At 47.2% G+C, this 17,831-nt stretch overlaps 1 protein-coding gene across 12 annotated transcripts in view; it reads right to left on the minus strand.

Moving 5' to 3' along the window:
• GRB10 (growth factor receptor bound protein 10) overlaps nt 1-17,831 on the minus strand; it is a 192,549-nt gene that overhangs the window by 37,224 nt on the left and 137,494 nt on the right. For 11 of the 12 annotated variants that reach the window (XM_058534809.1, XM_058534807.1, XM_058534800.1 and 8 more), the window contains one exon: nt 2,288-2,444. In XM_058534809.1, coding sequence (XP_058390792.1) covers nt 2,288-2,444 — 157 coding nt within the window. Of the gene's footprint in view, nt 1-2,287; nt 2,445-3,264; nt 3,399-17,831 lie in introns of those variants that run through there. The other variant, XM_058534810.1, reaches the window with a different exon arrangement.

Consider the following 17,831-nt stretch of genomic DNA (forward strand, 5'->3'; position numbering starts at 1 on the left):
TATACCATAAGAGAAAGTGACTTTCTAAAAGCGTCTATCTGTGCCTGGGGAAGTGGGGCTGGATGGCTCTGCCCTGAGACCAGGGGACGCTGACTGTATATGCCAGGAGGACTAGGAACACACCAGAACGTCACCCAGTAAAGACCTGCACAAGGCCAGTGTACTCACACCCATTCTCAGGGATTTAATGCGGAAACACCAAGGGCTTCTCTGAAGGGCACGCGCACAGTGGCCCCCCACAGGTGGTGTGGAACGGGGTCCTGTACCTTCCCTTCTCCCACTGCTGGGCGTCTGAGAACTGGATGCTGGTGAATAGTGGAAAGAATAGAATTTCCACCTAAATAGCAACTTAACCCATTAAAAAAAAATTTAACTGATAGGTTTGCATCACAAACAAAAGGACAGGCAGAGAAGATACAGCGACAGCAGTGCAAGAGGCTCTTTGAGTGCAGTGGAAGGTTTCAGAGGGTCAATAAAGAATAAAACATATAAATATCACATCCCTAAGAATACTGTGCGTACGTGCATATTTCTTTTTCGACTCCTTCAGCGTAAATTGTTCTGCATGTGGTTGATCATTTCCAAAGTTTTCACATATACAATTTCTTTATCTATTGTATGCTGTTCTAGAGATCAGGTGCTACCACAAGAAATATTGGAATCAAAATTTCTCAAACGGTCCTTATGTTAAATTTTTCTGTGTATCTGTACCCATTTTATATGTGCTCTCAGTGTGTATCATTATATTCATGTATGATAATATTTGCAGAAGATCCTTTCATAGTTCCCTTCAGATTAAAAGAGTATTCAGACTTTTGAATGGGCTTTCAACAATACTCATTATATTTGGGTCCAACTAGGCAGACATGCTTGTAAAATTAATTCTGTATGAGTGTGTGTAGATATGTGTATGTATGCATGTATGTGTGTATACATATGTGTGTGTGTGCACAAACACACTGCAGGGTTCCAACTAGTGTTTAATTTCCAAGTGACTCGTGTGTCAACAGAGGCTTTTGGGGGCCTATCAGACCACCGTAGGATGCATTCATGGATGTCTCAAACTGGAGCTTGACAGTCAGTCTCTGCAGAACAGTGGTGTCACCATCGCTGTGCTGTGGCACCAGTGAATGCGCCTGGCAGGAGAGGGCTGCCAGTGACAATGGAGAAAGCTTCTGGTGACGCACCAGTACACTGGAGATGGACAGGGATGAGAAGAAATCGGAAAGTGTTCTCAACTCCTACTCTCAACTCACACCGTTATGTCCAGCGGTACAGGGGAGCTCGGACACAGTGACAGAGCAATGCTCACTCAGATTTACACTGTGGCACGGCAGCTCAGATCATATAGCAGGTGAAGGAATGCCATTTGGTTAAATGAATATTCCAGACCTAGAGGTTTAAATTCGATTTATTAATCTTTCAGAAAGGTTCATGAGAAAACTCGACGACTATGGGAAGAAGATTACAATCTGTGTCGTTTTTCTCTCCTTCATGACGTCGAAGAGTTAGCTGTCGATTTAGAGAAAATTCTGGTTTTTGAAACCAGAAAATTCTAGGATTTTGAAAGCATCATACTTTATTCAGTAAGAACTTACGTCTGAAAAGCTTCTTTACCTGAAACAGACCACCTGAGCACAACAAAACCCACAGAAAACAAAATCTCAGTAAGTTCTGTAAATAGTACATATTTCAAAATATTCTCTTGCTCTCTATGCACAACACACACACGTGCACACACACGTACGCACACACATGCTCTCTGTGGAAAGCGTTACAAACCAGCTCAGAGAGACACTGTAAGACTCCAACTTAGATGAGATTGCTTCACAGTGTGCTTTGATCCCCGTGGGCCTCCCCGTGCCCTTGCACAGACTGTCACCATGGTCTTACTCCTGTCAGCTGGAAGAGCTGCTCTCTGCAGAGTGACGCCAGCACCATGCAAGTGGCAGACTCTCCCCAAGGCACCGCCAGGCTTCCCCCAACCTTCCCCCAACCCCACACGCCTCTTGCAGCCAGGTTCTCTAGCTAAATCACAGGGAGAACCTTCTCACTGTGTCTGAGCCCTTGGGAAGGTATTCCTTCAACCACCGAAGAGCAAGATTTGGAAAGCTCTCGAGTGGCGAGGGGTGGGAGGGAGGGAGGTGCAACTTCAAGAGAAACAGAAGAGGCAGGAGCGTGGAGGACAACACAGAGACTGCCTGCTGTACTGGCAGGGGACACTGTGGTGACACATTTGGCAGCTGCAGTCTTCATCTGATTGCACACCCCAGGTGCTGCTCCCTACCTAATCCCAGGTGCGGGTGGTGCTCCACTAGTGTCCAGCTGTTGTCATCCACACAGTGACTTCTGTAAACCAGCAACTGGCACAGGTCCCTGGCCGTCATGTCTGCTAGAATCTCCACCACTTTGCTCGTCCCGTCTTCACTAAAGACTTTAACATCCTGCAACACATAAATGGGACACTTACAGATGAACAACTCTGGGTTTTCAAGAAATAAAAACTGAAACAAAATAAAACAGAAAAAGTCGAGAGAGCAGTGCTCCAACACAGGCATCACTGTTCTCCCAGGCAGCAGGTGACTGCCCGCAGCTGGCATGCAGGACGAGCACCATCGGCCTTCCCTCCCTCTTGCCCTCTCCCACCTCGGACAGGGCAGAGCACGTAGGGTTACAACAGGACGTTCTTAAAATGCCCAGGACACCTCAGGGGACACAGAGCATGGCCAGATGAGAGTGTACGAGCTGCTTCTCAACAACTTGCCTTGGGAAGTGACAGAATTCATTTAAACTACTGCTGGTGGTCTCAGGGTCTCGGGGTTGGACAGTTTACAGTTGAACCAATTGTGAAAACAAAGGAAGAAACAGAAATCCTAACTTTTGGTGACTCAACCTGCTCTCCACTCCTAGGGTCCAGGGTGTAGTGGCCACCAACCACTGCCCTGGCACATCCCACCCATCTCATGTTCACTCAGGCTTAGGAAGAAGTTGAGAGAATTTAATACGAATATGCTGAAATTTAAAATATTAAAAAGAAGGGCATAGTAAGAATACAGTCACAAAATTCTTTGGCCCCTTTCTCCTACAAAATTACAAGCAAGCTTCATTTTCCTGGAACGGTTCAAATATGAACAGACCCCAGGCCAGGGGACAATCCAGTAGAAATCCAGAGGATCATCAATAGACCCTGCCCCTCTGCCTAGCTACTGAACTGAGAGTGATGCCACCTTCAGAGGAATGCCAGATGCTTTAAAAAAATCTTACCTCCACAGCGTGGAAAAAGCAGTCAGAGGAACAAGTCGGCATTTTAAATCAAGATTGCCTCCCGAAAGGGAGTTACTTCCTGGCCTCTTCCCACTGTCCCTGGCAGGCTGGGGACCCCTCTGGGAGCTGACCCACCAATGGCTGGCGGTGGGACCGAAGAGCCTGGTGGGCAGGCTGTGTCCAGGCAGGCAGGGAAGCTGCTCCGAGGCTGCCTCAGGCTCGTCCTCTAGGTAGTGAATCAAGCCATGCTGGGCAGACCAATCAGGTCCCTCCCTGGGCCTGATGCAATCGCTCCCCCTCAGGCTCCCCACTTCAGAAGTGTGCGCGCCCTCCGAGGTGGAGGTGATGACAACACGACAGCAACACAACGCTCAGACCAATATGCCAGAAAAATCTCTGCTAACTTTTTCCCGTGCTGGTGAAATAACAAGCAGGACGCCCAGAGCCTGAGCACGTGCGTTCTCTGAAGTCAGGCCTGTCTGCCAAACCTCTTGGAAATCTCTGTCCCTGCACCTCGTGTGGTCAGTCGCAACTTTGGAGCTGGAGCTCCCTGTGGCCTGTGGGTGTCAGCTGGTCGTATAAACTGGCTCTAGCTCTCCCGCACTCTCTCAGTCACCTTTCTTGTGTTTGTGACCAAGTGCTTACTTTGAACATCTGTTTCCACTGGGAGCAGTCTGGCAGGAGAGAGTGAGTTGCCAGCATGAAGCCCATGGGATGGCACCATCCCATAAGGACTGCCCCCAACCATCCCCCAGCTCCTGGCCAGGAAGCGGTTAAGGTGCACCCAAGCCCTGAGCTCTGAGTTCAGAGGCTTGGCCGACAACAGCTGGAGGGGACAGAGCTCTCCAGGTGGGCGGGGTCACCACCCCTGCCTGCCGCCTCTCAGCCAGCCCCCAGTCGGGAGAAATCCCGCCAGCACTAGAACAGGACTTATGGACCAGCTTTCCACTCACATTCGCTTTAAAAAAAATCCACCCACCTAGTTTCTGAAATTTACGTTTCACTCAATGAGAGTTATACTTCTATAAAACAAATTAAATATTCAAATAGAGCCGAGAGGACTGAATCTATAAAACTAAATTTAATTTAAACAAAATATGTCTCTGATCTACAGGTAAACACTTTTTTAAGAAAATACATTAACATAAAGAAAAACAAATTTAGAAAAAGTGAATTCATACAATTCCATATAAATGGGCTACCTAGATTATCAACCATGTCTTCCATACATAGAGGCATAGTCTCATGCTTTCAACTACCAAAATCAGCGTGTTCCTAAGTTTCCTTCCTTCCTAAGCTTCTAAACGAGTTTATCTGGGATTACAATGAACATTGCCTTCTCTGGGAAATTTAAACTATGTCGAAGTGTAAACATACTCTTCAAGTCCATTTATCACATTTCCTGCCCCAAGTCAGCTGTGGCTCCAGTCTTTAATCTTCTTTCAGCCCCCCCCGGCCTTTTTCTTTAAACTCTCTCCTCACCTCTCTATGGCCCCTGTGGCCCCATGGCCGTCCTCCCAAAGGTCTCTATACAGTCTGAATATTAACAGCTAAGATATGTTTGTCATGTGGCCATGTCCATGGCATTCCGATTCCCAGAGACCACCAGGCTGGCGGGACCTGCCAGGGGCAGGGTGGCGGGAAGCTGGGATTCTGCCGCAGGCCTGTGGCAGGTACAGGCACAAAGGGACACATGCTCTAGTGACAGGACCTCGAGTCTCACACTGCTGCCCGTTCTGCCCCTGTCACACACTCTCCAGCTACCTCCCCAAACTCACCAGGCCTGCTGACCACAGATGAAACAAACCCCCAAGACAGAAAACCAAGAAAGTCACCGCCCAGCAGTCTCAAATTGGGTACATGTTTGGAGTTACAGGTGCGAGTATTTGTAATGAATGTTTAAGGCACAAAGGAAAATGTTACCGCAACAGCCAGCTACCTGTTACCATGCCTTTAAAGCCAGAAGTTCTAGGAGCATTTTGCACCATGCCAACTGCCCCTTGAGTCACCACATCGCAGCGCTGGGGGCTCATTCTGGAAGCAAAGAAGGGTTTCTACCTCAGCCTCAGCCATGAGCCAAGGGCTGCTGGTGAGCAGGCTGCGGCTCCCCAGTTAGATGCTCCAGCACCCTGCACCGGGTGGCACACAGAAGGTTCTCTCAGGCAGGCCAAGGCCTCTGTCCCACCGCAAGTCACAGTACAGCAGGAAGATCTCTACTTCGGGCTGGTATTTTTCCAGGGTATAACTTGTCCGGGGAGCCCACAGATCTGAGTAATGTCAGGGTGGGGGAGAACTCATGCCAACCCCAGTGCCAGCCGGGCTCAGCCACTTCCCGGCTCTGTGACTGACCTCAGGTAGGTTATTAGCCACCTAAGACTGACTTTCCCCTTCTGTGCCATGGGCACTGCTCAGCGAGTCAGCGATGTGTGCAAAGCACAGCGTTCCCCACGTGGAGTAACATCATCATTTATGACCTCCCTTGCCACAGGGCAGGGGTTCTGCTGAGGTGCTCTAGAATCAGAGTGGACCGCAATCTGGCTTCATCACTAACTAGCTGTGGGAACACGGCTGAATGACCCAGCCTCCGCGTGCCTCAGTTTCCTCATCTGTAAAATGAGGATCTGTAAGTCGCACCGGCCTCACAGTGTGGGCCTGGCACGAGCGAACGAGAGGCTCTCTTGAAAAGCTCTCAGCCACAGTGCCTGCCCCTGGGGTCTGCTCCAATGGAACTCGAGCGGGGAACACAGCAGGCTCCCGCCGAAGGCCGGCAGACGCCAGAGAAGTGGGCAGCCCGGGACCCTGACGGCCACTTCCAACTCAGGTTGGCAATTCTGAGAAAGCAAACGTCATGACCAATAAGATTAAGTGGGAAAAATTTAACCCCTGACTCCTCAATGTCCTTTTCCCCAGCAAAGGAAACTAAGTAGCTAATTGCTTTTAAAAATAAAACAGTATAAGAGGGCATAATCACGTCTTTCTTGTCACAGTTGGTGAGGGAGAAACACTTTGCCAGCCCGCTGAGTGGCGTGGCACCACAGCTGGTTATAAAAGCCCTGATGTGGTAATAGAACGTTCCATCCTCCCAAGGCTCTGATGTCACTTCTTATCCATTCATCGTACAGAGTGAGAAGCAAGAGCTTAAATCTTTGCAAACTTAAGGAAGGTAGTTAAGAACAATTACGGCTGAAGTTACATCATCTCCATGGCCCCAAACTGCACTCTGGGAGCCCGGCTTTTTGTCTCGGGGTCCCCAACAGGTAGGCGGTAGGGGCACCTCTCTGCTGTCAGTCTCACTCCTGCTTTATGCCCTGGACACACCTTGCTGGCTCACTTGTGGGCTCAGGGAATCTCATACTGAGTTCAGAAGACCTCTTGACTTTGGCCGAGATCATCTTGTAAAAATAGAAAATGAGGCACTTGCAGCTCTTTGCCTCCCCCGGGCCGTCTGCAGCGTAGGACACTGCTGGCTGGACAGCCTGGCCTCTGGGTGCACGGACTGAGCAGAGCAGAGGAGGCCCCGCAAACCCCCACACAGAAACAGAGCTCGGAGGGGCTGAGCCGGGAGCTCTCGGGCCAGCTTCGTCTCAGTTCTTCATCTTCCTCCAACTTACTTCTTACTTCAAAGCTCTCTTAGGTCTGCCGAAATGCAATTTTCACAGTGAGGATGTAAGCTGGAATTTTCAGTAACTCCCAAAGCTTCCTGTAAAGACCGAGGGGAGTATTCTTATAAATACTGGAAGAAGCCAGGTTGTAATCCAAGGGTCCACAGGGGAAGGGTCAATATCAAAAAGGAGACAAGACAGCCGAGGACAGGCCGTGGGAAGAGCTGATGGAATCCTGTTCTGGCTGGGGCCGTCAGGAGGGAAAGCAGGAAAGTCAGCTGTGCCCATGTAGGTGGAGGTTACCACCTCTGAGGGCCGCAGTGGCTATGTCAGGGCCCAATGCTAACTCCCTCTGAGGCACATGTCACTGTCCCCTGACCAGATGAGGAATGGAAGTCTCAGGAAGGCAGAACAGCTTGCCCAGCGTCAAGGAGATGGAAACTGCTGGAAATCAGTATTTGAACCCAGGGCATCAGGCTGTTTGCCTTTCTTCTTCTCAAGATGCTTCCCAGCACTGGAGAAGCTTCCCTGCCAGGAGGGGTCTAGGCTTCCCAGGAGGTACACAACAAGGTTTTTCATTCTGGGCTGCCCTGAAGCCCCAAACTGGGCAGGCCTAGGAAGTTCAGAGGAAATTAAACTTACTTCAGACCAGGGCAGAAGCAGGCTTAGGCTAGGTTTGTTTTAGAGAAAGAGAATGTAAGTCTACTGATTTTTCTCAGTTCTCCTCTAAATTAATGGTGTGACTTGGAAATATCAGGAATGACACCTGAGGCTGTGACATGCAATTATACGGCCCATTCACCGAAATTGGAACATGCATCATAATCAATTATACTGACTCAGACTTACTTTCAAAAAATCTTCGGTATAATCTATTGATTTTAAAGTTTTCAGTGAGAATTAAAAATATTTTAAGTCCTCATAAATCCTTTATAAAGGAGTTAAAGTTCTAAAAATAACTTACAAAATAGTTCTTGCAAGTCAACCACAGTTTTCAGAGTCCTGGAGGACTTCCCTCATGGGCTGGTTCTCAAGGCTAAGGAGGAGGGCGACGAGATTCAAAGCCAGCAGCCTTTACGCCTCTGTTTTATACCAAACAGACAGACTTATCTGGAAGATTCAATTGTAATTTGTTCATCTGCATTTTTTGAACCTTTCTAGAATGAATATGTATAGCCTGTGATTTTGAAGAAAGCAAGTTTTATAAAATGATATCGTTTTATAGAAAATAAAAATAAAAGGTATTTTAAAGATTTCCTTTGGTGGACTGAAGATGAGCAAAGACAAGAAATGAGGTTAGGAGAGGCTGTGGGCAGTGACTGTCCACCCCAGTGCTCTGCTCAGTGCCATCTTGAGCAAGGGCTGACCTGCCCTGAGGGTCCTCAGACCTTCCCAAAGAGAGTGCACGGTCTTCTCGGAGTTGCTGTTCTTGGGGGCTAACGTTCCAAAAGGGGCCCAGTTACTTTGCTTTACAGTTAATTAGAAATGTTTGTTTTCAGACTTGACTCCTTATTCAGTATAGTTTTTAGGGAAATTGATATTCAAAAGACAGCTTAGCTCTAAATATTGGAGATCTACAGATGAGTTATGAACAATTATTTAAATTTCCATTTTAATCATCTGTGGTCACGACAGTGGTGGGTCCAGGCACTGAAGGACGTGCTGGTGGAATGGCCATGTCCTGGTGTGGTAGCCCTTACAGTGGTGACATCCTGGGCAGGCCTAGGATGGTATATTTGGTGGCCATTGTGGGACCACGTCAGCTTTCCTGCAAGGCAAAACATTTTAGCACTGCACGGCATGCCTCCTTCCAGAAGGTGCTGAACTTCAAAAGGACACTGTAACACACAACTGTATTTATTTTGAGTGAGAATTTATTTACTTGCCCGTGAGCCATACGTTGCCCCAAAACTGGACCAGAAAGAGAATTTTTCAATCTATTTATTTTCAAGTCTATGAGGAGAGCCAGCATTCCCTATTTTTTCTCTGGCTTATTTGGTGTCTAGATAATCTAACATTTTTAATTTCTCTTTTCTTCTGCAGTCTCACTAACTATATCCGTGATACCTAAGAGTATGGGTAGAAGTTTTCCTAAATCAGAATTAACTTTTGGACTCTTGCTTCCTACTGCCTACTCTATAGGTATTTTACTGCACTTAATTATTTTTTCCTGTAGATGGACAGAAAGTATGTGTGTGGTATGGGCAGGGCAGAGCAGAGCCTCTGGAGTCTTCCATTCTCAGTTTTGCCAGATCTCAACTCTATAGAGCTGAGGGAAGGTGCACGCAGTTCTTTGGGCATTCGTTTCCTAGTACGTAACACAGGCATGACACCACCTAGTCTGCAAGGCTACTCACGTGGGCCCCTCACCAGGTCCCTGCCAATCAAGAGGGCGCATTTTTGTTGTCATGGGAACGTCTGTTTGCCTTTCCTTCTCTGGGAGCTCCTGGAAAGCAGGGTCACAGCTTGTTCATTATGCGTGGTTCTGCCCTGCTCACCTGGTTGTCTGCTGGGTGAGAGAACCCTGGGGACAAGTTGCTTGCACCACTTTTACTACACTTGAGCCTTTTTTCCCTTGTCAAAAAAAATCCGGCCGTGGCCTCCATTAGAAACCACAGCTTCTTCTACTCTGCAGCAATGTCTTGCTGGCGACTCTTCAGAACTTCCCTCAGCCCTACACCAAGAGGCTGTTGCCTGCAAGGCTCCCCTCTAGTTTCCAGGACCAGGTATTAGGCGCTGGGGCTGTCGGGAGCGTGCAGAGGGTACCCAAGTCTCTGTGAAGAGTGCCTCAAAGTGTGACAGATGTCCTGTCTGCACTCCCCCAGCAGCACAGCAAGGGCACAGTCACGAGAGCTGTGAAGGGCGGTTAATTTAGAACACAAAAGGCAAAGGACTTTATTCAGGGTGGAGTAGGCGCGGGGGTCCTCACACTCTTTTCTGTAAGGACAATGACAGCAGCTCCCAGGACGTGCGAAGTCGTGAGCAGGCAGGACCACGTAAAGCGGAAACTCCTGATCTGTACATATGCACAAATACACACAAACATATACACATGCATACCCCCACACACAAACACATACAGACACATATATTAGCTTTTTATTATAAAAATAAGTTTTCATTGTAACCTATTTGGAAAATACAACAAGGGACAAAGGAAAAAAACTTGATAACCACTGACCATTCCCAGATTCACTATTAAAATCCTAGACTATGCCCTTCTAGTATTCTTTTGCACATCTATTTATAAATAGACATACTGGCATAACTGGGATCATACGGCACAGAGGGTTTTGCAATCAGGCTTGTGTAGCTTCATGTTACACCATAAACATCTCCCGGGTCATTGTTTCTTTCAAGTTTTAATGCCTTTAAGGCATTTCTTCACATAGTTGTATCAAACATGACGTATTTCCCAATGCTGTCCATTAGACAGGCTTCTAGTTTTCATTCTTATCAACAGTGCTGCTTGGCATATCTTTGTACATGAGTCTTAGTGTGTGTTTAATTATTTTCTTAGGATAATGTCTACAGCAAGCTTTATTAAAATACATCTCTAAGAAGGGAAACATTTCCAAGAAGAGTGATGACTGCCTGATAATGTTTTTGGTAGAATACTATTCCTTAAAATTGAATTTGTTAAGGGACGAGATGGAACTGTGGGCAAGTCCATTTAGCATCTTTGAATTCCTCACTTAACATTTATCAAGCACATTCTCTGTGCAGTCCCCATTCCCCTGAATATACCCAGTTTCCCCACTGCCCACCCCCAAAATTGTCTAAAAGCATCAATTATGGAGAGAATTTCTGGCTCAACAGTGAGAACACGGACTGTAGAACCTGCCAGTCCTGGATTCAAACTCCGCTCACCACCTGCAGCATGAGTCACCCATTTCTGACTGCTGACGTCCTCAACGCCAAAACGGGGGGCTGTAGCATAGGCTTACATCGGGTGTCACACAGGGTGATGCACAGAAGTCCCTATTGCAGAGTAAACACTCAATAAGTGATCATTCCAGACAGACTCATCTGACTTGCCTTCTCCTTCTGGGGGCATTACCTGCCTAAAAGATAAGCCTCAACATGAGCTCCAGGATCAAGATCCCCGCAGTGCCAACTCAGGAAGACTGTGTGCCCAGGCAGAAAGAGCTCATCCTACACTTCTGCTCCATACACTTCTAAGCGGCTTTAAACTGTTTTGGGTTTAAATAGCTGAAAATCCAGTAACTAGGAGTTTGTTTTGTATTCAAAGAAGCTAAAGCCCATAGTGAGCGAGGCAGTGACGGTTCTTGAGCAAAGGAAGAGGCCCCATCACGCCCCCCCCCGTCCATCGTGGCTCTACAGACAGCTCTCTGTCTCAGAGCAGAGGTTGACCAGATGATCCCAAAGCCCTACTGACTCGGGTTGTTTACAGTTCTGTTGGGGGCAGGTGCAGCTTTTGGTGGGCAGGTACCCCTGCAGCATGAATAACAGGCTGAAGCCTACAGTACACCCAGAGCTGGGCCTTTCCTTTGCGATTGGAGCCTACAGAGGAAGCACGCTCCTGAAGCCAAGCCCTTCCTGGAGCGGCAACGTGTGTCAGTGGAACTCACTGCACTAGGGATGTACACATGCAGGTTAAATGCAAATCCTATCTGAATAGTGGATTTTTTTAATGATATTAAGGAATTAGTTATAATATGGTATTAAAGTTCTGGTAAAAAAAACTCATGAACTTTTATAGAAAAATACTAAAATATTTACAAATAAATGATATTGTTACATGAGACCTTTGTTAAAACAACACATAAAGGAGAAGTCAATGGGGTGTGGCTGGAGGTGATGGTTGTGGGGCTGGGCGAGGGGCACGTCGGGGTTCATCACTCGACTCTGTCTACTCTGTGTAGGTTCTAAATTCTTCATAGAGAAAGGCCTAAACATTCCTTGGGTCCCTTTATCCTTGTATTGCTAGAAGAAATAAGGCATATTGTAAGACTTTTCCTGCCTAACCTATTTGAAGAATTGAACCAACCTTTCTCTTACTGATCATAAAATTCAGTAAAGAAAGCAATACTCCTTCACTCTCCCAGTGGTTCCCAATGGGGCCTTGGGGAGGCTGGATTTTGCCCCCCAAGGGACATTTGGCAATGTCTGAGACATTTTGGTTGTTACAACTGGTGTGTATGTGGGGGTAGAGACCACTAACGGCTTCCTGTGGACAGAGGTCAGAGATGCTGCTAAACATCGTACAGTGCAAGGGACAGCTCCCACAACAAAGGATTATCCGGTCCCAAATATCAATAATGCTGATTGCAGAGCATGGGAAATCTCATGCTAGGAAGCAAGGAAGTACTTTGATGGGGGCATGCCCAAGAAAATAGGAACCAGCCTGAAAGGGGCTTCTACCAGTCCCACTGGGACAACGTGAGCATCAAAACCAACAATGATAGTAGTGACTGTAAGCATGGAATAAAATAATAATTAATGTGTCCTTACCGACAAATAAACAACATGTACATGAACAAGGGGGAGAGAAGGAAACGCTCTTCCTTACAGCAAAAGGCCAACTAGTAAGTGCACAACAATGGAGCTAGAAAAACCAGACAGGAATCATCAACACATCACAAAACCAGTCAGTGAAAGACTGATAGAGAGACGCATACGGACACAGTCTCATGTTATCTTCCTTCAAACTACTTCTTAATTACAAAGGGAAATACAGTCCCTTTACATAGAGAAACTGAGCAGACAACAACCTCTTAACTGAGTAATAAATTTCAACATCAGCAATAACTGGACAAACTAACGTCACGAGCTTCCTGAAGTGAAGGCCAAAGGACACAGCCTCCCTTTCTGTGGTCTTCCCCCCGCGTACAGCCTGACGGGACCCCGAGGAGACTCCCCACAAACCTAAGTGGGTCCTTCAATAACTGCCTGCGTCACGAGAGGCGTGGAAAGGCCAAGGAGTGCCCCACACGAAAGGAGGAGAGAGACCGCAGAGCTAGTACAGACGGTGGTCCTGTCCGCGTCACGGACCAGAAAGAAAGAATGCCAAAAAGGACACCACAGGGACAACTGGGGAATCCGAACATGGTCTGTCTACTGGATACTTGCCCTTTGTCAACATTAACTCTCCTGATTTGGGTAACTGTACTGTGCTATGCTCCCTCTTTTTAGGAAACAGACACTTAAGTATTTAGGGGTAAAGAAAGGACTTGATGTCCACAAATTAATCTCAGATGGTTCAGAGAAAAGAGTAATGGTATATGCGTATCTAAATATATACCTATGTGTATATATATCTCTCTCTGTACGTATATGCAGGGGCGGTGAAAATGATTTATAACGTGACAAAATGTTAATATTAGGGAACCAAGGTAAAGGATCTACACGAGTTCTTTGTATTATTACTGCAACTTCTCTATAGGTTTGAAATTATTTCAAAATAAAAGTTTAAAAAATTGCATTGTGTGAAAATAACAGAATGTGGGCCACTCCTTTCGCTCACCATTTCACTGTGTTTTATCACACCGTCAACCCTCACCTACAGGACGGAAATCACAAAGATGACAGTGAGAGGGACTTGTTTCACTGCCATCTTCACCAGGAGCGCCTCTCTCCCTTTTCCATTAAGACTCTGTCCTCACTATCCAGGATATTTAAGATCCACAATACGCAGGTACCAGGTGGATCAGTCACAGCAGGGGCTGAGCAAAATACCCTAAGTGCGAAGGTGGCCCTCTGTTAGGTCAGCCCTGGAAATGGGCCCCATATAGGTGTGCTTCTGCACCTGCCCAGGGAGGTCCCACAAAGCTGACCAGCACAGGGGCCCACTTCCTGCACTCTTTACTCAGTGGCTACACCATAGGATTTCGAGATAGGAAGTGACTTGGCACCTCCCCACCCATTGCCTTCTCCCTCCCTCTTGTATCTGTGGATCAACTCAGTCGAAAGCAGCTCCCCCCTCACCCCAAACAATCTGAACCTCCTAAGTAAAATGAGTCTACCTTTAAGCCAATGTGTTATCTTTCTCAGGACAATTTATGCTTCACGTCTTATCTCAAAGTGTGTAATTTATTTATGGTCATCTGGTTTCAGAAAAAGTCTTGCTGAGCAAAAGTAAGCAGGGCAGGTCTTCTTGTCATTTTGGGGCAGAGGAGCCTCTGTAAGGCCAGCTGTGCCCTGGGAGCAGCAGCACCACAGCAGCGAGAGCACATCCTCAGCCACTGCTCAGACCCCTGGCCCCGCCCGCCTGGCCAGCACAGCTGTCCTGTCTGACGAAGCCCCAGCCTTCCAGGGGTGGGATGGGACAGTGGGGCACACAGCTGTAGGGAAGGAACCAAAGAAACCTGGGAAAATAACAGACGGCTGGATGGGGAAGGGAATGGGCAGAGCCATTGGTGAAGGCAGACTGGCAGATTTACTGCAAGTTTAGAAAAAGCGAAATTTGAGGAGCTGAGAGAGAGTCCTGAATGGCAAAGAGATCAAAAAAAGCATTATCATTTCAGACCCTTCTCGAGGCCTGGGCAATGTAGAAATGAGAGCCGTGATCAAAATCTCACAGACGGGGCTGCCGCTGAGGGCTACATGTTTACTCACATACAACAGTCAAGAATATGTATCTGTAGATATAATTTTCACCCACAAAATCCCAATTCATCTCCAAAATACATCTGTTATGAATGTAGTTTTTACTAAGAATCTTGATACTACCCACAACACTTTATTTTTTGGAATTTCAGCTTACACACCATTAAAGTGAGATAACATAATTACAAACATACTGATAACTCTCGAGAGTTAGTCACAGTAATTACTGTTTTCTTTTAAAAAGTAGAACGTATTCACTGGCACCACTTAACCTCCCAGGCTGCCGCTTTTTCAGAACTAAAAATCAGGCAAAATTTCCCAGCTGAGACGACAGCTGGACGTCCAGCCTGCCCCACGGCTACGTCTGTCGGACGAGCAGGGCTCCTCAGTTCTGTTCACGTTAGACCACAGATCGGCAGGAAGAAACTAAGTCAAAACCCTGCAGTCGGCATAACTGCTCTAAAACCAGGAAAACAAAAGGTGCTACTACTCAACACGAGCTCAGAAGGTCCAACACCAAAAAGAGTCAGTACCTGAAAGGGACAGTGCACACCTTACCCCCCCTCCAGGCGCTGGGGTCTCGGACTCAGAGGTCTCCAGGGTGGATGAACAAGCGAGGCCCTGCAGCAGACCTCTCTTCAGGTCTGCCCCCGTGCTCCCAGACAGCTCAGTAAACATCTTCTAGAGTTTCTTGAAGCTACAGAAACAGCCAATGAAAATGATGGATTGCCTGGGAGTCTGCCTTCATCACTGGGGAAAGTGACTTTGCACTGCCACTCAGGGACCAGCGGTACCAGACACCCGTCCCAGATCATTCTGCACCTTAAACAGGAGAAGAGCCAGGCCCTGGTGCCTTCACATTTTATTATAAGGGAAACACAGCCCTTTGACAATAGCTATAAAAATAAATTTTATATACACGTACATATAGTCATAAATACATAAGTCTTTTAATCCACCAATTACACTGCTAGGAATCTATCTGTCTACCTATCATCTGTATGTCTGTCTATCTATCTATACCCACCAACCTTCCCACCCACTAAACGACCAAAGACCTACATACAAGAATGTTCGTTTCCACTCCATTTACAACAAGAAAGAACTGCAAACGACGGAACTGTTCATCAAAAGGGGATTTGATGAAATAAATTATGATCCCTCCATGCAACGGAGCACCACAAAGCTTCTGGGGTGAATGCGATAGTGCACATGACTTCTGGGACAATGCAGACAAGACACTGCCCACACCACTCAGCTCTGCAGAGCAAGACCAGAGCTGGGAACTGAGGAGGAAGGGGATCGGACTTTTCATCGTATAACTTCTTATACTGCTGAAGTTTCACTTTTTGCTTTTACTATGAGAATTTATTACTTTTATAATTTTTAAAAATTAGAGGTTCTTTTTGGTCTCCTGGCTGGGCATAGATGATTTGGTAATAAGTCATGGCCAACTTAGTCCCAACTCTCAACTCCGCTTTCAGTGTTCAGAGTCTGCCAACTGTCTGGCTCTGAGTGAAAGAACTGGCTTCTCTGGAGAGAGAGGGACGAGGGTGTGAGGAGGACGGGTCAACACACACACCCTGGGGAAAAGCGTGCCTCTCAAATGCACTCACTTTAGTGGAGGCCTTTTTCTCCTAGGGAGGGGCTGGCTCTCAGATCAACTAGAATAAAGATCCAAAAGCCAATCCTGGTCTCAAGCACGGAGAGCTGCCATGGGCACAGTTCCCTCCCTGCCAGGCCAGTGGGGTGAGTGGAACATGGCTCTAGAACCAGGCCCACAGCTCCTTCACTCATCCAGGCCGTAAGTCAGCAACCTTGAGCATGTATGAATGGGTCTAAATAAAGCTCCATGGATTAAAAAGGTACAGAGTGAGCAGAGCATAAAAAGAAATATGCCTATTAATGTAAGAGAGCCCATTTAGGCATGAAAAGCACAAGGGTCTCTCTCTTGGCATTAGGAGGAATCCCAAGAGCCTCAGCAAAGCAAACAAAACCCACTGAAGATCTATCAGCTTCTAGATGGAAATCGTGTCACAGAGATGTGACACAATCCAATCACAACGCTGTATCCTGGAGAGCAGATCAGTGCTACAGGATTATAAGCAGGATTTCCATGAGTAATGAAAAAAAAAAAAAAGATCTGTTTTGCAGTAGTGATCAAACGATATGAAACGTTAAATCTAACATGGAATCTACAATTTTAAAAAATATTTTAGACTGGTTGAAACTTGTCCAGATATTTCAGGTCTACCTGCATGGGGGTGGGGTGGGCTGTTGGACCATCGTCATTCATTCAGCAGATGTTCTTTGGGCACCTTCTCCGTGCCAGGCACTCAGGTGCTGGGCTATGGCTCCTAGAATAAATCCCAACCTCACGACTTCACTGAGTTGGGGAGACAAACAACAAGCAGAGAAGCGTAATCTCGAGTATCAGATGCCGGAAGGAGAAGAGAAAAGCTCAGCAGGGGTTGGAAGGAGGTCCTCGCAGGGGGCCAAGAGGACTCTGCCTTTGACCCTGAAAGGCAAAGTCACTGCATAAAAGAGACCAGGCGCTGACAGATGATTTTAAAAGGGTTACTCTGGGCCTATGTGGGAACACACACTGGGTAGGGGCAGAAGCTAGGAGACCAGTTGAATTAGGGGGTTTATGTAAAAACATGGGGAAGGAAGGAAGGTCAGATCAGGTCCCAGCAGAGGAGCCATGAGAGGTCATCCAACTCTGGGCAGAGTTGCCAATGGTGTGGAAGTAGCAGGAAGAGGGGTAAGGAAGGGATTCGGGGATTTGGACTGCACAGCTGGGGGCTGAGCTGACACTCACTGAGGGACTTCATGGAAGGAACAGGCTTTGACAGGGGGATCAGAAGCTGAGTTTGGACACATTGAGTTTGAAACACCTTTTGGACCTTCACGTGGAAAAGCCAAGTCAGTGTCTAAAATCATGAGTCTGCAGCTTGGAGAAGAGGTCAGACGAGAACATAAACCTGGGGTTTTCAGCATACGGATGGGATGGAAAGTTGAGAGTGGCTGGGACCACCAGGGAGCGAGCGCAGAGAAGGCAAGATGTAGAGCTTCTCTCCAGCAGTGAAGAGGTTCCAGGATTGATGTGAAAGCGAGACTCACGAGAACACAGATGGCATCTAATGCCAGGGGTCCAGATGAAGTCACTTAGGGAGAGCGCATTGCTAGAGAATAGAGGAGGCCAAGACAGGACTGTGGGGTCCTCCAAATGCCAGTGGTCTGGGGGAGAGAAGGGATAAGGAGCAGAGATGAGGGGATGAAAGCAGGGGGCAAGGAAGCTTAGAGAAGCAAGTAGTGTAGAAAGTAAGACTGCGCCAAATGCTGCTGAGATGCCATCGAAGATGCCACCAAAAACTGACCACTGGCTTAGACCAG

The sequence above is a fragment of the Diceros bicornis genome, chromosome 41 (assembly GCF_020826845.1).
Source record: "Diceros bicornis minor isolate mBicDic1 chromosome 41, mDicBic1.mat.cur, whole genome shotgun sequence".
NCBI classification, from domain to species: Eukaryota; Metazoa; Chordata; class Mammalia; order Perissodactyla; family Rhinocerotidae; genus Diceros; species Diceros bicornis.